This window comes from Echeneis naucrates, chromosome 10, assembly GCF_900963305.1.
Source record: "Echeneis naucrates chromosome 10, fEcheNa1.1, whole genome shotgun sequence".
NCBI lineage: Eukaryota > Metazoa > Chordata > Actinopteri > Carangiformes > Echeneidae > Echeneis > Echeneis naucrates.
Window position 1 is genome coordinate 8,748,937 of NC_042520.1, and position 19,820 is coordinate 8,768,756.

At 41.9% G+C, this 19,820-nt stretch overlaps 1 protein-coding gene across 1 annotated transcript; it reads right to left on the bottom strand.

Annotated features, from left to right (window-relative positions):
- Positions 1–419: 419 nt before the first annotated feature.
- Positions 420–11,894, bottom strand: rab11fip5b (RAB11 family interacting protein 5b (class I)). The gene is made up of 6 exons (XM_029513251.1): positions 11,307–11,894; positions 9,030–9,559; positions 7,772–8,381; positions 4,622–7,093; positions 3,187–3,322; positions 420–1,649 (listed from the first exon to the last, which is right to left on the bottom strand). The coding sequence occupies exons 1-6, from the start codon at positions 11,684–11,686 to the stop codon at positions 1,392–1,394; spliced, it is 4,386 nt and encodes a 1,461-aa protein (XP_029369111.1). The 5' UTR covers positions 11,687–11,894; the 3' UTR covers positions 420–1,391.
- Positions 11,895–19,820: the final 7,926 nt, after the last annotated feature.

Below are 19,820 nucleotides of genomic sequence, written 5' to 3' on the forward strand. Positions count from 1 at the left end.
GACTCCACATGTGCATCATCACCTTTTCTCCAGGATGGGAACCTTAAAGTACCAAGAAAAACTCACAACAGCAATAATGAGAATAATGCATTGCCTCCAATCACATATATAAAAAAAAATATTATTTAGAACTTAAATTTTAAGGCTAATATTGTCTTTACATTTGTGGTACTTTCAGAATGTGTTCAAACAATGCAAAGCCAAAGTTTTAATTCACTATGAGCAGAAAAAAGTCAACACACTAAATAACAACATGTGACATGGGAACAGACATGTCCTCTGGATCAGGCAGGTTTTACACTCAGACTTCATTAAGCTGCGTCCTCTAGTGGACACTGCTGGATAAAGCTGTGAATATGCAGGTCTGATCAACCACAAATCAGAGACTTTGATTCATGTGCAACTTTATTTTTCTTTTACAGTACAGTACTGCGGTCATGTAAAGCATTGCAAGTAGCTACACTCGTACTAGAGAATATATTATCATGACAAAAAGTATTTGATAGAAATAACTTACTCTTATTTACTGCATCAGTGATTTGTTATTTCTACTTTCAAACTCTGCTCTTTTTAACAAAACAAAAATTGGATGGACAAAGCATAAAAATATCTTAAAACATTCTTGTTGTTTTAATGCAACAAGAATTGAGAATTTAAGAAAGAGAAATAAAATGAAATGAAGTGTTGAACTTCTTTAGTCTCTTCTGGCACAGACATGAGTTTTGTGTTTCTTGCATATCATACAGACATGAATGCAAATGAGGAAACATCTCTTCGCAGCTTATTTACATTGCAGAGCAACATTTTGACATGTTGCTGTTTTATTTGTAGCATTTTTTTAAGTTCTACCCGAAAATATGTCATTAACTCATCCTTCGTGAAAATCATGCCAAAATGTTTGCAACTTTTTAAGGTTATTTGAGTCAATGCCATATTTTGCCAGTGAAAATACTTAAATCCCCGAAGAGCACATCGTGCACTTCCAGAATAAGTATATTCTGTTGCCTGTAGTTATACACATGTGAAAGCAGTAACTTCAAAGTTTACACTAACAACAGCTGACTACCTTAAATTACTCCAGTAAATGTGGCTAAAATAATCATTGACATTAGCTTTAGCTTTGGAATTTTTCCACATTGTGATTTTTTTTTTACCATTATTTCTGTGCCAAATTGAGATAGAAACCAGCATGCATGTTGGGTTACATCAACAGGGCAGTATTCGCAGTGAGAAGACCTGGATGAATTGGAGAGTATTCGTCAGACTGTAACTTACTCCAGAACACTAACTCCCAAATTTCACTAATAATCCTATTTTGAACCCACTCTTGTGGAAACTGTATTCTAGACAATTTTACATCACGTGATAAAGTGAACAGTCTCGTGCTGCAGTCACTTGTGTCTGGTTCTCACTTGAAGCAGTGTGGGCGTCTGCTCCATGATCCGCAGTAAAAGATTGTCAATGTAGTCCTCCAGGTCCCGGACCTGGGCCTTGACCTTTTTCAGCTCAGACTCACATTTCTCCAGCTTGGCCTGCTGCTGCTCTGAGGCCGCCTGCTGCTTCTGCATGTCCATCTCCTGCTGCAGCAGCAGGGAGATCAGATCCATGTTGGTCAGGTGTTGGTACTGAGCTGAGTGGTCTATGGTCGCCTCCTATGAATCACACAAAGGCTCGTCAATGTCACATTAAATACTGTGTTCAATTACATTCTTGCAGAACAAATAAATTGCATTTTCATAAATGCCCATTTAATACGCCACTACAGCCAGGACATATTTATCTTAACTGAAAGATGGCCATGAGCTTTAACACCTGGCCTGGTTTTGTTCACAGGTATTTGTCACTCTTTGAATCAAATCAAATCAAATCAGATTTATTTATTAGTTTATGGTTATTGTTATAGAGTATAACAGAGTTACATCAAGGCACTTTACATATAGAGCAGGACTAGACCAGACTCTATATAAAATTACTTTAGCTCACTTTGCATTGATTAAATTGTAGAGAAGTTGGTGGGGAGGTTTTGTTTCCTTCAAAGGCAGCCAGGCTGGCAGTTTCAAGTCTTTATGCTAAGTTGCACTCACTGATTCCTGGCTAGTTTCATATTAATACACATGTAGAGTAGTATCCATCTTATAGTGTAACTCAATGTAACTATTTTTCACATGAAAACATGATGGGAATGATTCAAACACGTCATTCTGTTGAAAAATAAAACTGTCCCATTTTTAATTAGAAGGCGGCAAAATTTAAGCAAATCACAGGAAACTGTGACGTCGCCACGCCGGTTATTCTCATGCAGTGCTAATTCACATCACCTGAGGTGCTGGTGTTAATACAGGCCCATGGAGGCATTACACAGACCATGGCCTTAACGGCTTTTTGTGATTCAGTGTGACATCTTAATAACCTCATTGTTCTTCAGTTTCAGAGGGATACTCACACAGCGTTATGGGAAATGTTGAAGAAACAATGGTAATAAGGTTTTGTTTTGTTTTATTATACTTGCCTCCAAGGTGAAATAATGAATAGCAATGGCAGCCTGCACACATTGCTGAAATGTATAATTTGTTTACATTCAATGTTAATGATGAGAAACTGTGATGTTCCCAGATGGTAGTCATTAAGCATATGTTACTGGCAGAGGTTTAAACTGCTTATCAGAATTTACCTCAATAATTACAGAAATGTGCAACAAGGAGACCATAAAAAATAAATAAAAAAAAAAGATTATTGTCAGAAGTAGTTCAAAGTGATAAGAAATTCTACACAGGCATGTAAGACTGACGGTGGAGAGGGCTGGAAAATCCATCCACTTCGCCGTATTCTGGCATACTGTTACAGAAACAGTCTAAAGTGTTACACCAGAAGACTTGAATTATAATTTTAGGACATGAAAACTCTTATCTGGGCCAAAAAATGATGTCACAGCACAGAGGAGTCATGGGATCAGCATTTCTCTCCCCAGTGTTGAAAGTGGCCTCGGGCTCACAGGGAGCTGTTAGCAGCAGCTGCACACTTTCATGTTGGTTTTTTTATTTTCTTTCCTCTGATACAGATGAACTGTTCACAGTAATTCATATCACTATGACAGATTTAGACATGATATTCCTGACAACATTTCTGTGAAGGATGGTGTCTACAATGGGTCATGGAGGACTAGTATTGTTTTCTGATTCACATTACCTGACTCTTCTCAGCTTCAGCTACCACCTGGTGGGCGCTGCGTCCGGGATGGATTGTGGATTTGAGCTTCTCCAGAACTGAACGGCCGTCTTTCTTCTCTGAGTGGCTGGCAGTTAAAGGTTTCACTGGATGAGGTCTGCAAAGTGAAAAGGTCAACGCTGGCATCCTAACGCTGATGTACAGTATGTTTGTAAAACAGCTTCTCAATGACCAGTCACATGTAGTCAGGTGAGATTACTGCATTACTTCAGTTCATTCAGCAGTCATCTCTACGCAGTAAACATAAAAAGATAAACAAACTAGAAATTCTGACTGTGAAGAAAAAATTTGTACAAGAGGAAAACACATCATCATCTGTTCTGCAGCTATATTGCTCAAATTTCAATCAGAAATTTGCTATTTGGAGCAAATGACTCTTAATATGACTCTTAATACTGAGAGTTGAAATCATATGGTTGGGTGGGTTGGGTGGGGGTTTGAAACAAAGAAAAATCTAGAATAAATCTGAAATTCAAATTCAAGCAACTTTGAGATTGTAGCAGAAAGAAAAGCTGAGTTGCTCAGGTCATTATAATATTTTTCCATGTTGGTTTTATTTATTATATAGGACCTAAAATGGGGTGATTTAATGGAGCAGGAACAGTGATTTTATAGCTCTTTGTTTGAAACATATAAAAGCAAATATTCTCAATGTGAAGTTTTCTTCCCTGGATCTGTTGTAAACATATGGTAATCAACAGCAGAATCTAGGGTGCTCCAAGGGTCATGAAATGTTGGATTGAAGCCTGGTGTGCCACTAGACAGTTGGCATCAGCTGCAACACAACAAATATCTGTAATTCCCAGCATGGTACCCCTGAATCATTTAAACCTCCACCAACCCCTGGCTGACTGTGTCAAAGGTACGTAAAGGTATGTAAGATTCACTTTTGACAGGATTGTTTTCCTTGGAAACCACTAATCTATGTTTAAAATCACCCGCTAACTTGGACTCTTAACTTGAAGAGAGTCTGGTGATCTATGTTCTAGCACAAAACATTTAGTCGTGATACTGATTTTTTCATTTATTTTGTTAAGATATTCTATTAGCAGGTGGTCAAACTAGCAGCAAAAGTAGCAATATTTATGTGGAACACTGTGCAAGAAAACAACAAATTACAGGAGCCGACAAGAGACTGAAACATGAGATGAGTAACATAAATGTGAAGCAAAGCTAAAAACAGCAGACAGCAATTCTCATCCAAACACTTTGGATGAGAACTTAAAAACACACAAATGCGTTCAACACCAAAAAAGCCAGGCCAACAGTGAACAAAGCAACCACAGCCACGAAATAAAAAGAAACACCAGTTACTCTACAGCGTAAAACAGTTGATATCTCGAGTTACCACAGCTTGTAAATGCCTACATGAGTCAGAACCTGATGTGATTCTCACCTGCTCTCCTGATGGGGCAGGTTGTTAGCTGGCTGTGTCTCCTCAGGCAAAAGTGAGTGGCGTGCATCGACCAGGGGCTGGTCAGTGGTGGAGGTGGTACAGTAGGAGGAGGTGTAGGGGGCCACAACCACAGTGGTGCTGTCTCCAGCACTGGGCCCCTGTCTTGAGGGATGTATGGAGGGGCAACAGACAGGGGTGGGGTGGAGCTCAGCCTGTACATCAGCAGACAGGGAGAGCGCAGAGGAGGTGGAGGGAGAAGAGGATTCAGGTTCTTGCAAAGATTGCCCAATCTTTGACTTCGGAGGGGTTCTGGAGTTTGGTGCTACTTTTGCATGGAAGTCTTCAAAACTGATCTCAGAAGGTTTTCCTGTTACATCGTTTTCTGTAAAGACAGATGTTTTGTCTTTTGGAGCTATTTGTGATGATGCATCAGTGCTCTCTACCTGTGAATCCGTCTGTTTATCTGATGCCAGTAAGGACGAAGACGCTGGTTTAGCGAGTTGATGGGACAGTGGTCCTTGTGACATGTTTTGAACGAGGGACAACAACTGTTCAAACTCCCTGTCATCACTTTTGCTTTGGCTGTTCGGACAGCTGTTCTGATGGGAAAGTCCCTTTGGTCTAAAACGTGCACTCACCACTGTGGAGTACAACTCTGCCTGGTTAAGTGTGACCAGCTCAGCTTGTAGGTTACCATTATCATCGAAGTCCTTTTGTTTCTTTTTAGAATCACTCTCACCTGTTGTTTTATCACCGCTGGATTTAGTTTCAAGATTGGATGAATTAAATGTTTTCTTTGATGACAGCTCAGTCACGACAGGGTAGACATCAGCGAGGTCGCTGTGCGGTGCGATGTTATTCAGCTCACACTGACAGTCCTGGCAATTGTCTTGACAAGCCGCAGACACTTTGCACATTTTATTTGAAGAGGCAGGTATTGCAAATGAAGAGTTCATGTCGGGTATGTAGGTATCCTTTAAAGTGAACATGTCCTCCGGTGTAGTGTCCTCGTGGTAAACAGCTGTCGGACCATCTTCTGTCGGTTCTGGGTAAACGACTAAACTGCTGATGCCTTTCAGAGTATCAACTACCTCTGACAGAGAGGAGCCATCAGAGTCAATAAAACTAAAGTCTAGATTATTCACATTCATGTTCAGGTCTTCTAGAGTTAGTGAGAAAGACACATTATTGTTGATACATGCGGTCTCAGTTGGATTAGACTCTACTACCTCCTCTTCTGGACCGCCAATAGTGTCCAGCACCTTCACGTCTGGATTAGGGGAAGTCGTAGTAGACATGTTTAAAAGGTGTGTGACAGATATCTCCCTATCAAGGAGCATTTTAGGATCCAAGTTCTTAATTGCGGCCTTATTCTCAGCCGTTCCCTCTGTGTTCAATGACAACCGATGACCATTCCCTTTGGGTTGTCCAAAGTTTCCTCTACACATGCGTCCATACAAGTCCTGCTCAAATAACATGCCTCCCCAGCAGTCAATGTCATCTTCCAAAGGTTCATATTTAAACTTTTTGAGCTTCTCCTCAGAAATGAACCCTGGAGACGTGACATTTGTGTACAGATGGGAGAGGATGCTGAGGGAGTCAGAAGTCTCACTGCAGGTGTGTGGATCTGGAGATATGCTGTTTCTTTTGGATTCACCCTCTTTTCCATGTTGTAGTGAGGCCACACCAGTCTGGGAGAGGAGGTAGGCTTCTTTATGAACAGCTAACTCCTGACCTCTGTGCAGCCAGCCATCAGAGTAAATCTCATTAACTGAGCTTCTTAAAGGTCTCCTCAGGGGCAACGGTGGAAGCTGCCTTTCACATGTTTGCAGCTCTTGTCTATGATTGTTTCCATTTTTAGAACTGGAATAACTATGCTGATGCGATGAAGGTGGACTGGTTCTGAGCTGTTTCTGAGGGAGACTCTGTTTAGGTGAGTTGAGCCTGCTAGTGGCAAAAGCATCAAAGAAATCGTCCCATTCCCCTGCACTCTCTGACATGGAGCGAGGGGCCGAGTGGTTTTTGGAGTTCGGTGCAGCTGCTTTGGGTAATAATGCAGGGAGAGATATCTGTCTAGCTACTGGCCTGGGGCGCTCCCGCTTTATGGAGGCCATATTTGTAGCATTAGTATGTACGGGGCTGGGTGTGTAGGGCTGGGAGGGCAGTGTGGTGTAGTGAAAAGGGGATGAGCCAGAAGAGGAACAAGGCACATAAGGAGGGGACACTTCAGCTATGAGCTCCTCGAAGAAGGGATTGCGCTGCATACGTGGAAGGAAAGGGTTGGAGGGGGAGATGGTGTTGGAGGGGGGAGAGGAAGAGGAGGTGAAGGGATTGGATTGATTGCAATCGTCAGGTGAGACATGAGTGGAGGGGGAGGCAGGGGGAGATGAGCACTGATGGGAGATAGGGGAGAGTGCAGAGAGGGGATGGGGAACGTCTGAGCTGCTTTCTACCTTAGGAGAAACTTCCAGCCTGTGGAGGAAAATAGGGCACAATAGTCCTCTTAGTTAATGATGTGCCAGGTTACCAGACGGCGAACATCATTCTTACACAAACACAACAGACAACTAAAATACTAGCTGGTTCCACAACACCGTGTTTTGATTGACTAACCTCACTCCAAACAACAGTAAATATAAAATTGGCCAAATGACAGAATTATGGAAACTAGCACAAATTAAATAAAAAAAAAGCAAAGCACATTTGCAAAATAATCAAGCAAAAAAATAAGTAATGCATAGTAGCCATTCAAGACCATCTGTGCTGGCAGTTATTCTGTTGGGTGAACTCATATCAACATGGAATGATTTTCTTCACATCCTTTTGAGATAGCATTTTTCAAAACCACAGTGACGTTGCAGATCTGTCAAGAAATATGGACACACTGGTGAAGCAAATGGAAAATGCTGGGGTGCTATTTGTGGAAAATATAGAATGAGGTGATACAGCATGGTTGTAAAATGGAAAAGAGCTATGAACTAAATCAATTCCATTTTCAAATGAGGAGAGAGGAGAGCAAACACTGAACTCAGGATGCCCAACTGAATAGCCTGACCTCCCATGTGCCGGTTTTTGTGCTCGATGGATACAAGACAGATTGGTCAGACACAGTGGAGCCTGGAGGAGAGCCTGGAAATGACCCTGACTCACCTCGGTTTGTCCTGGGAGTCACCGGAGCCAAACCAGCCTCTGAGCCGGCCCTCGGATGCTGAAGCAGCCTGGTTCAGGTCTGACTTGGCTGGAAGAGAATCACTCCTCCCTCCGGAGAATAACGTCTTTCGTAACTTCCTCCCTTTCTCAGGTGACTCAGCAGCAGAGGAGACAATTGGCGTCGCTGCCTGAATCGGGCGACCGCCTACCTGAGCTTGCTGAATCGGAGGTGATGATGCTTGGTTGTCCTTCTCTTCTTCCTTTTCCTCTTTCTTGGTCTTGTCAAAGGACCAGCGGCGGCCCTCAGAAAAGGACCCTTTGTCCTCGCTTCTCTTGGTGAGGTTCTGCAGGGAACGGGAGAGCGGGGAACATTTCTCCAGCAGGACTAGCTTGGATGGGAGAGCTCCTGAGCTCTTTGGGGTCGACGGCTCAGAATCATAGACATGGCTTCCATTTATACACAAGGAGGACTTGGACTGAGTCATGGTCTGACCCTTCAGAGACTCCATTGCAAGATTTGATCGAGGAAAGGCTGTAGTAATCTTGCTAGCTTCATCGCTGAAGGCTCGCTTGTGTGTGAGAACCTTTGTAGTGTGCTGGCTGGTGAGCACTGTTGGGAAAAAACAACAACTGGGCTATAATAATAGGAAAAAATAAATAAGCCAAGATTCTTTGATTTGACTTTGGGTCATTTGATCTAGTGTTAATATAAAAATATCAGTGCAGAGCTAGAGAAAACATTTTTTAAAGTAGTGCACTACTAACAGATTACTATCGCTAATACTTTCCTTTCTAGCTTAGCACAGACAAACTGACATTGCAAAATATAAGTTCAGGATTCAAGCAAATAAGTGGATTCATCTGAAAATGTAGAGCAGATAATTTAAGTATTTATTTATTGTTAAAAAGCTGATAGGTGGATAGAGAAAGCAAATGTTTGCCCACATATGTACATAATAATTTACCATAACAGTTTGTCCAGCAGTGGGAGCTGACGCTCATTTGTTTTGTACAGTGTCCCTATCAATATATAACTTGGCCACAATGGGAATATAGTGTTGTTCATAAGGTAGTTGTTTTACCAGATATTCTTTGTGTAGAAATGAGTCCCTATACTTTATTTCATTAAATTGAAGGTGGTCTTGATTAGACCCACTTCTGCTATACAACACTGAGAAAATTATAATCAGGAGTTATTATTAGGCTATTCCAGTCACCAGTCTTTATTTGATAACGTGTAAATGATTTCAGCACTCACCTTTTTTAGCTAAACCTGTCTCTCCATAGTGACTGTCCACTCTCACTTTACTAGTGTAGATGGGGGAGCTGGGAGGGTCTGACAGCAGATCCAGACTGGGTGGTGGTCCTGGGTTATCACTGGCCACAGAAGACACACTGCTCTCTGAAGCCAGCGATGAGCACGACCTGGTGTCTGACGACTTTCGGAGCTTCCCCTTGAAGAAGTCTTTGACTTTGCTCCTTTTTTCCTCTGCGACCTCCACTTCTCGTGACTCCACCATTGGTCCGCCCTCCTCTCCAAACGGCTGCCCCAGAGATCCAGAAAGGGCAGCATAGCGACCGGGCACGATGGCTGATGAAGACTCCACGTCCCCCCTCTTCCTTCCAGTGACTCGATCTTTGAGTTTGCCAAAAGCAGAGCGAGGTTTGTCCTTCATAGTGAGGTCGAACATACTGGCTGTCATGTTGTTGCGGGTGAACTGGACTGTCACCTGGAGTTGACCACGTTCCTTCTCCTTCCTGCCTGCCTTCGAGTTGAGTTTGAACCACCTGAAGGAAGAAAAAAAGAGAAAACCACTTTCACTGCATGGATGCATGCATTTTCTGGTCATTTACTGGAAAACAAAACATGTCACAACAAAAACATTGATTTTCTCTTGGCAATGCTTCCCACATATTACATAATCTGGAAAGGTTTTTTTTTTTTTTTAGAGGGACTGTACTTTGAAAAATCTGTAAAAACAAACTAGTTCACAGGAAATCACAAACCAAATTCCTGAAAGTCCGCCCACCTACACCTGGTGTGTGTGAGCTGGATAAGACACGAGCAATATGAGGAGTTGGCCAATGAAATTCTGCCTCCTACGTCTTTTGAGTGGCCCAGAGAACATGTAACAGAGCCAAAACTAACAGCAGGAATCCAGTGTGAGTTTCAGCGAGCATACAGAGAGAGAGAGAGGGCGGAGGAGCTACAATTAAACCCAGATGTGATGTATTGCTTTACTCTACTCTGCTCTTCACTGCTTTTGGGGGAAATGTTTCACATTTCGCTGACGAGTACTGTTATATCAGCTATGTCTCCAAAGGGGTCTTCAAAATCAGGCAAATTAGATGATAATCAGGGCCATGATTTCAAAATGCACAACTGTAAACAAAAAAAAATTACTGTCGTAGTTTGCAATTCAGTGGAAGGTGGAGTTTGCTGACCTGCAAGAGACCTTCATGGCATTGTTTCATTGAGCCTCATTGTCAACAGGTAGTAACTTTTCAGAATACGACATTATTGCTGCAATAGCTAAATTAATTTACTCCAAACATCATACAGGTTAAAATAAATGTGGGCTCTTATACTTCAAGCCACTATGGCAGAAGCAGAGATGAATGGATTTGGACGGTTTTTGGCTCCATTTGTAATTTCTCCTCTTCCTACCTTGACCTGATATTTCTTATCTTCTGTCACTCAGGGGCCAGTCTACCATTAACTTCAACATCTATACCACACATCAAGACTAAACTCCAGATTCCAGTCATAGTTAATAGTAACAGACACAGTACATTAATAAGTGCATTTATTGAAAGATTTTTGAGGCATTTTGGATTTGCACGACCAACATTTTTTCCATGACTGTCGCCAGTGGCTCAGAGAACCCTTTACTAGTTCATTCTGAGCTGTATACCAATAAAAACAGACACATTATCCAAAAAGCTCTTGAATTATCTATCAATAGATACTAAAATGCATGTTGCATAAACCCACACAGCTGAATTACCCAAGCTATCTACGTGAAATGCGAAATGGGGAATTCTGCATAAAGATGGACCCTTTGTGAGATACAGTTTCCAGTATTAAATACACGTCATCTTGTTGATTTGCAGTGCACTGTGGGGACTTTTGAGGATATCAGTCAGGAGGAATAGAAATGAATGAGCTTTTGAAGCATTTAGGGTTGGAGCATTGGTGATCCAAAACAAGAGCACGTCTGTGCCTGCTCTGTTGTGGGAAGAGGTCACTGAGACTAATCTGTCAACTGTGCTGCTGCTGTATTTTGGGTTGAACATGCAGCATATGGTTGATAATTACAGTTTGCAAAGCGGAGATTGTCAACGTGGAATCAGCTGCATGAGGAAAAAAAAGTAGGTGAATGAAACTATGCTCAAAGCACTGAATCTAGTTTTTAATTTTGGGCCGGTCTTTTACAGGTATGGAGTAAATGTATGTAGCCCTTTTCTTGGCCAGACACAAAGCATGACAAATCATTCTATCTCGTGTTACGTGAAAAATCCAAACACAACCTACTCATCTCTGGGACACATTCCGTCTTGAAATATTTTATCAAGAGGAATGATGGTTTGGCCGAGGAACACGTCCAGCCCGATGAGGACTCGGTGCATGACCGTGAGGATCAGGTCCCCGCTCCCCGGGGGGTAGGCGCTCCGCCCGCCGTCCTCCAGGATCCCGGGGAGCAGCTCGAAGCAGCACTCCTCGTTCCACTCGGGCACCTCCGCCTTCTCCACCAGCCCGGTGGTGTACTTCTCCTTCCCCACCTGGATGATGGTGTAAAGGTAGCGGCTTCCGTGCTTGCCCTTGGTCCGCAGTCCTCTGGCGCGCAGCACCGTGACATTGACATGAGTGGGCACCCATCGCTGATCGTCGTCCAGGTCTATCAATGACATCATCTTTGCACCAGCACCCGATCAGTCCCCTTAAAATGACCGCAGCTTCAGTCAGTCTGTGCGATCAGCTGACCGGCAGCTCATTCCTCCTTCACGGTGCGCCACAGTGACCGCTCTGCGGAAGATCTCCAAAGTCCGCCTGAGTGTCTGCGGGTTTACCCGAGGTCAGGATCAGACGGGGCTTATGGTCGGCTCCCAGCTCTGCGGGCCATCCCCGGATTCAGTCGGGCTGAAGTGTGTGCACACTGTCAGTTCACTGTCCGAAATGTGCTCATTGTGCTCCGTCCCGCCCTCCGCAGCAGCAGCAGCAGGCCCGCAGAGTTAAAGAGAAACACCCATCCAGCGCTTTGTCAGCCTGGACCTGAGATCAGCAGCCAGCTCGGCTTTAAACTGCATAAAAAACAAGTGCTTAGAGGTCCGGGACTCACATTTTCAAAAAAAATCTAATCTTCCTAACAAAACCACATACAGCAAACAATGGGGGCTAAAGTAAAACATACAGAGAACCTATAAAATATAAAATTCACAATTTGTCCGAACAATAGTTTTATTGGCGCTTAAGGAGGTTGAAATTGTATTTATCTTATTGATATATAATTTCATTTCTAAGCCTTCTCCTTTGTGTGAATAAGCTTTTTTTTTTTAAACGTAATTTACAGTTGATGGTGGGGAACAGATTTCACTGACTACAATGACATCTGCTGGAGATTGGTGACACTGAAAGAAATGTGGAGTGGGATTTACTTAAAAACAAACAAACGCCGTAACAATTTCCACACAGAAATTCCTACATTTAACCAAAGATATTCTCAAGTACCACACAATAAGTGTTACATCTAATCATGAAACACTTGTAAAGTTCACTAGAAAATTTGTTTACAGGAGTAAATTTTACTCAGACTACCACTGTATTTACTTACAAATTTCTGTAAAAATGCTTGTTTTTTTCTAAGCTTTTAATTGGCTGCACCTAGATCTTATTTTAGTAACATTTTAGTAACATTTACACAAAGAAACTCTTGGTAATATTTATTCTTACTCTCACATAAGTAAAGGTTACTTAACATTAAGAAACACAAAACATGAAATAACCTTTTAAACATCACCTTTATTTGCCAGGATCTGGTGCAAGAGGTCATTGCCAACAGTATTCCAACATATGGACTCTGGCTGGCATTACCAGATACATTTCAAAACAGCACTGTGCCAGTTAGAATTTAAGAACAACTTCCACTGAAGTGCTTAACTTAACCTGCCACTCAATAGATTACCAGCATTTGGGTTAGGTTTAGATGACTGGTGTCTATTGTGTGCTCTGGTCTGACACAAACACTTTCAAATGGGGCATTTGACCTCTGATACGTTGTATGTCAGAGGGCCTTGACAAGAACATTTACATAGAAAATCCAATGAAATGCTTAAGACTTTAAAGTGCAATAACTGCGAGAAACATGCCACTTTCCTTTAAGGTATTTTAAAGTTAACTCGAATAATTGTATGTTGCTATCACCCCAACCTGCAATGCTTCCATATGCCAGTTACTATAACAGAACATACAAACTTGTAACCATACAAACTGGGCTTGGGATCAACATTTGGAACAGGTCTTTTCTTTAACTGGTTTAGTATTTCCTCTGAACTGCAAGTTAAACAATGCAGTTGGTTCAGAAACTTGCATAGAAACACTCATCTCATGACAGAAGTTTGTTGTGTAAAGCCCGGACTTTGGTAGACAGCTTCAGGATGTTAAGCTCAAGAAAGAGCTTTTGAAACACTTTGAATGTATATTTCAACTTTGGTGGGTAAGTCAGGTTCATTGCATAGAGAAAGCCCATAAGCAGAATGCAAGCCTTTGCCACACTTTTACAATCATCAAGAACCTCTTTTCCCTCGATGATGATCGACACATGGGCAGGGGTGTGGCCTTCCTGTGCAGCATCTCCACGGACGACAAAGATCTTCAAGACAGGATAAGCATGGTCGTCTCTGATGGCTTCTTTGCTGACATCCTGTCAAAAACATAATGCATTACAAATATTGTAGTGATATATCATTAAAATATCAAACTTAGGGTTTCCCCCAAGAAAATTTGTTGTGTTTGTGTGTGTTTAGTGACGGGGGCCTGACACAGGCCAGCACCTGGCTGATGGCAGGGAGCTATAGGTAACTTACCTATGACAGATTTATGAATGGAGTTGTAGAATTTAGAAGCTGTGATTCCCTATGGTCTTGTATTAGATCAATAGTAAAAGTTGACTAGAAATTTTAAAATATGACAATGTAATCACGTGCTATGAGAAATCTATTAAACATACTTAAACAACATCTATAGCAATCGCACTCTTGAAATGCTGTATTAACAACCACAAAAAATATCCATTCAAAGTCAGTATTTTAATTGACACAAATGAAGTTATTTACCTTTATACGGCACAATTTGATTATTTTGTTTTTTTACAGCTTTCTAATCGTATTTATCTTTTGAACACCCCCTTTTAATTGTAATATATTCGACTTTTAAAAACATACATACTTATTTTAATCTATTCCCCTTTTAAAACACCTGACCTGTATTGCCATTACTGTTTTAGATCAGCATGCAGGTTTTAATAACCAAATGAATCATACGGACTTCAGTCAAAACTGCCATCAGTTTTACTAACAAACTGCATTTAACGTTACTGCAGTGTAGCAACTTAGCTTGGCTAACTTCAATGTTAGACTATGCCTCGGTTAGCATAGCGGCTAGCGCCATTAGCCTTCCGATTGACATCATTGGTGATGTCTTAAACATTTTAAACCAATTACAATGATACATTCTGTATCACGGTGTTAAAAGTCCAACAACTCCTACTGGTTTTCAGAGAAGTATCTGAACAAAGCATGCATCGTGTTTTCAGTTCCCCAACAGGCTAATAGCAACAAGCCAAAATGGCGCCTCCATTCTGTGCTCAATGCTAACGTTACCGGACCTCAAAAAAAACAAGGAGAAGGCCCTGGAGGACAGCGGCCCCTCGGTGTCACACACTGCAGCCATGTTTACCTGTGCTCAGAAACCCGTCTGTGTCCACAACCCTCCGAAAAATAGGATGAATCATCCAAATCCAAGTCCAAGTCCAAAGCGCTCCGCGAACGCGGGAAGCACCTTTAGCTCGTTAGCAGGCTAAACTGGACCGACACTGGAACCAACAGAAAAATAAAAAGTTCATCAGCTGACTCTGAAGTCACACTCTGACGTCACCCGATGAGCATGCGCAGGAGTGCACATTTACCTGAGATGAGCCAGTAAGTAAATTTGACTTGTTTACGTCAGGTTGTACTGTCAAGGCAGTTAAATTAATATTACTTGGAGTGTTGGATAATATTTACATATCAGAATGAGGATACACGATTACAAATAAAAATCAAGTAACATTAAAAGGTGACATTTTAAAGTAGAAGCACTGAAATTCTCTTGCAAGTTGATAAAGCATTTGCATGATTTGTGAATACATGTTTAATATGAACCATAGAAACCATTAGAACCATTAGAAAATTTCTAATCCTAATTTCTTTACCGGACTGATGCTGACCGGTGTGTCAACCGATTCGTCACCCCCCACCACCAAAATAAGACCAAGATATATGATGTAGAATGACCCGATTGTTATGGAGAAATAATCCAGGTAGGGTGAGGATTATACATCGTGGCCATGTCTGTGTGTTCCAGTTAAGAATATGGCCATGATGTATAATCCTCATCCTACCTGGATTATTTCTCCATAACGATCGGCTCATTCTGCATTATACACCGAGGCCGTATTATTACCTGAACACGCATTAGCTTGTAGCCAGAGTTTGGATGTCTTCTGTGGACATCACTGACAACAACAAGGCCCAACTCCTCATCACAGAATACAGGTCTGTCTGTCTGTCTGCCTGCCTACACACACACACACACAACATTAACAACGAGTAATGTCCCGGTCCTTGTGTGTTGTTGTCTGAAGCGGTGGAGTATTTCTTCTAAATTTGCGGTCAACATCTTTGTGCAGAAATAAACCCAACATGTTAAATAAATTCCTCTGCCCCCCGTCACTTTCTCTGTGACCTGACTGCAGCTGGAGCCCTCTCCGTCTCTTCCTTTCTGATGGAGCTCCCAAACTCAGCTGTTTCTGTCTAAGATAACGTTTTGTGTCGGGCTTTAATACAAGCTAGGCTAACGGACGTTAGCATTAGAGCTGGACAGTTAGCTTACGTTACAAGCTAACGGCCCTGTTTCTTACCTTGCTCTACGTTTCTCGTCCCAAATTCACCGTCACAGCCTTTTTAAAAAACATTTGTATAGAAAATTTCTCAACCCTTTATTTTCTTACTCTTCTTTCTTTTCCTTTGTGATCACCGGACTGAAGCTGACTGGACATTTTCCTACTTCAGACAACAGGCTAGCATAGCAACAGTAACCAAGGGGGCGGGGCTTCGTGAAGGTGGTCAAAACATTTGTTGGGGGGTTACAATTAGGAAGAAAACAAGTTAGAATCATCTCAGTGGGTGATTTCTTTGCTCTATTACTGGTCTAGTCTGCGGTCTCCGGTCGGGTCTCGGTCCGTTCCTGGAGGGGTGCCGTCACCCGTCTGGTCTGGTTCGGCCTAGGTCCTGGGGGGGCGCATCTGCATTAGCCCAGTCCATTACTCGTAACCAATTAACTCCGTAGACACGTTCAGGTGCCCAGCGGGAATGGACCTTTACATACATATACATTACAACATTACATTACAGGTTACAGGTTACAGTAAATCATACCATTACATCACATTTATACATTACATGTATACATATTAACATTATCATCACTTAACCCCGGGGTTACATTACATATTACATAGTACATAGTACATTCACTTCCTAGCCTGGAATCGAACCCTTCCCACCTAGGTGCGGGGCGGCAGCCTTACCGCTGCGCCACAGCGCTGGTCGAGTTGCAGCACACATTTGCGCTACTTCACCACTCCACATTTACGTCACCTGACTTAACCGTGATGACGTGCCACCCAGCGTGAGCTGCGATTGGCTCCAGCACCCCATGTGACCTCTTCTTCTTAGCTCCGAGTCCACGCCTGTTGACTTGTTTATAATTTTTAAATACCATGCTTTGTTGCTGAATTTTCCTTGTGTATATGCTACAGTTTAACTGGTTGATCGATCAATGACAATTATGTAGACCTATAGCCTATTTTATGGGCATGTTATGCAAGAGATAACAGAAAATGTGTAGGCTTTCGGGAAAAAATATTGTAACTGTTCAGTGAATGCATCATTGACTTCCGTATAAATCATGCACTTACTTGGAACTAACCCAGGACATAACCCAGTTTCCCAAAGGGCAATGAGCGTTTGTCATGTGAGTGTATGTTCTTTATGGTAAAATGGACAAACTTGTTTTCAACAGTTCGTGAATTATGAAAAATACGGACACTATCCGGTGGGTGTTTCCGAGGAGCAGAAATATGTCATTCGCAGGCGCTCCGCCCGTTTTCCAAATGAACGGTAAGCAATAGTAACATTATACGTCAAAAATAATGTCATCAGTCGTCAGTCGAGCATGCTAACCAGTTAGCTAGCAGTCCATTTTGAAGACTAACTAGTGTAAGTGATCCGGCAGTGAGGTTTACTTAACGTAGGCTACTCTCACACAGCTAGGCTAGCTGGTATCCATTTACACAAAGATTGACGAAGAATGGCCGAACAAATGCATTCTCAATTGATTTTGTTATATAATAAATACCATACCAGTAACCTACACATTGGCTTGTTCCATTGCGCTTTCCGTACACCCAGCTGTGTTTCTATTTGTGTTTCTTCCTTAAGTATGCAGGACTCAGCAGTAAATCAGCGTAAAGGGGAACAGGAACTTGGGGGGAACCGAATCGGTTGACACACTGGACATTTTCCTACCGAACTTCAGACAGAAAACAGGCTGGCATAGCAACAGTAACCAAAGGGGGCGGGGTTTAGCGAAGGCTCGGTGGCCAAACCATTTGTTTTTTTTTGGGGGGGGGGATTAGGAAGAAAACAAGTAAGAAGCTTATATAACTCAAACGTTACACAACATTTTCCACATAGGCTTATTCTGGGAAAAATACACGTAGTCAGCACGTAGCCATGTTGTGTTATGTTGTTTGTCTCTCTCTCCGGTGAACGGTGTGAGAAGTAACTCCAGCTGTAGCCGCTGTAAGCTTTATAGTCAGTGTGACGTTTGAATAAAGCCGGTCCATGTGTTCAACTACTCCGCCTCTCCTCTTCTGTGTGCTAGTTACCATGGTTACCAGCGTCGACGAGACTTAGCTTTGTAGCTAGCTACATTAGCATAAGCTGAGCTAGCTAAAGTGCGGAGCCGCGACTCTAACTCACTAATTCTCACCTCCATTTTTGCCGTCATCCTGAATGTATGACAAGAAGTACAATCATAAAATGAGGCAGAGGAGGAACTAGACATGCAGCACACAGGACAGTCTGTTAATCAAGGTGAATAACAGAGACAGCAACACGAGGTAACACACAGCAGAGCCAGCAGAGACCGGACCCCCACAGACCCCCACAGACCTCCACATATAAAATATGTTTTGCACAGAGGAGAGACTGGAACCGGATCCCTTCAGGACCGGAGCTGGAGACCTCTGGACCGGACCGGATCCCTCCAGGACCGGAGCTGGAGACCTCTGGACCGGACCGGATCCCCCCACAGACCGGTTCTTGTAGGGCCTCTTTCACTGAAGGTATTTTTGAGCTATAAACATGTCTGTAGCAGAATCACATCAGTGTATTGTATATTAACAATAAAGCTACTTTCTTTTCCTGTATTCCCTTAGGTATTATTTTTACACGTTTACTTAAATTTTCAAGCAAATATTTGTGTACTTTTACTTTAGTAATATTTTTGACAAAGCTACTTTTACTTGTATTGGAGTAATATTTGACAAGGCGTATCTGTACTTTTATTGAAGTGTTGAATTTGTGTACTCACTAACAGCCTCTCAGGTGTAAAGGCTGAGTTTCATCCACAACTTGGGCTCCCTCACTCATCACGTTCTCAGTCAGCACTTGTAGCCTGTTGCTCATGAAAACAGACATGTAACATTAGTTTGTCATCATTTGAAATATTACTGAATATTTCTTTCTGCACTGAGATATTTTGTTTTCATGGTGTTGTTGTGTCTTTTAAAAGAGAGCAATACCTCAACCATTTCTTAACCCCAAGAAAAACTGATCATGGACCAGGTCACAGACTCACAAATATCCAAAAACCCAATCCTGGTGAGCTACTTTACATCAGAAGGAGTCCTGATTTAAACCTGATATATTCATTAACCATATCAATTCACTATTATAGTAATGATCTGCTGCAGCCCTATAGATAGATAGACAAATATTTATTGCAGGTTTCCAGCTTCAGTGCTTGTTTTATTTATTAGAAATAAAAAAACAAAAATGATTTGATTTGTAAAAACCCAACTGATGTTTCACAGTGTTCATAACAGCCACTTTGAAGGTAAAAGAGTACATACAAAGAAACGCTCACATTCAGAACAGCAACACAACGACAGAATCCAACTGTTTTAAGGTTTCTGTGGCACTTTTCTACTTGGCTTTTTAAAGAGAGACATGGTATTTCAAGAACACCTCACACAATAACTGTACTTTATAATACACATTTACACAGCACTGCCGACGTGGAAAACTGACCTAATAAATTTGGCACATTCAAACATATGAAATAATATCAGGGAGTGCCATATAAAATAAATACAAAGTCAAAGAATCTAAATGCTTGAACTTCGCTCAAGGACTGACTGTTGAACAGCTCTCGCCACAATGAAACAATTAAAAGTGCAAATAAGAGCATCAGAGGGGAAGAAGTGCTCAGTGTTTTCCACTCGGGTCAGCAGATAATCCTTTAAATAGATTTTCTGCCATTATCAAGAAACTTCAGCTTCGCAAATCAAGATTGAGACAGAAACACCTTGGAGGTTCTCTAACAAATCTAAGGCATCATTACATGGCAGCTGCCTCGAACCAAAAGATTTAATGTTCGTCTGTCCCAACACAAAAAGTCTCCTTAGAGTGCTACAAGGATATATAAGGGTGGATCTTGGCTAAT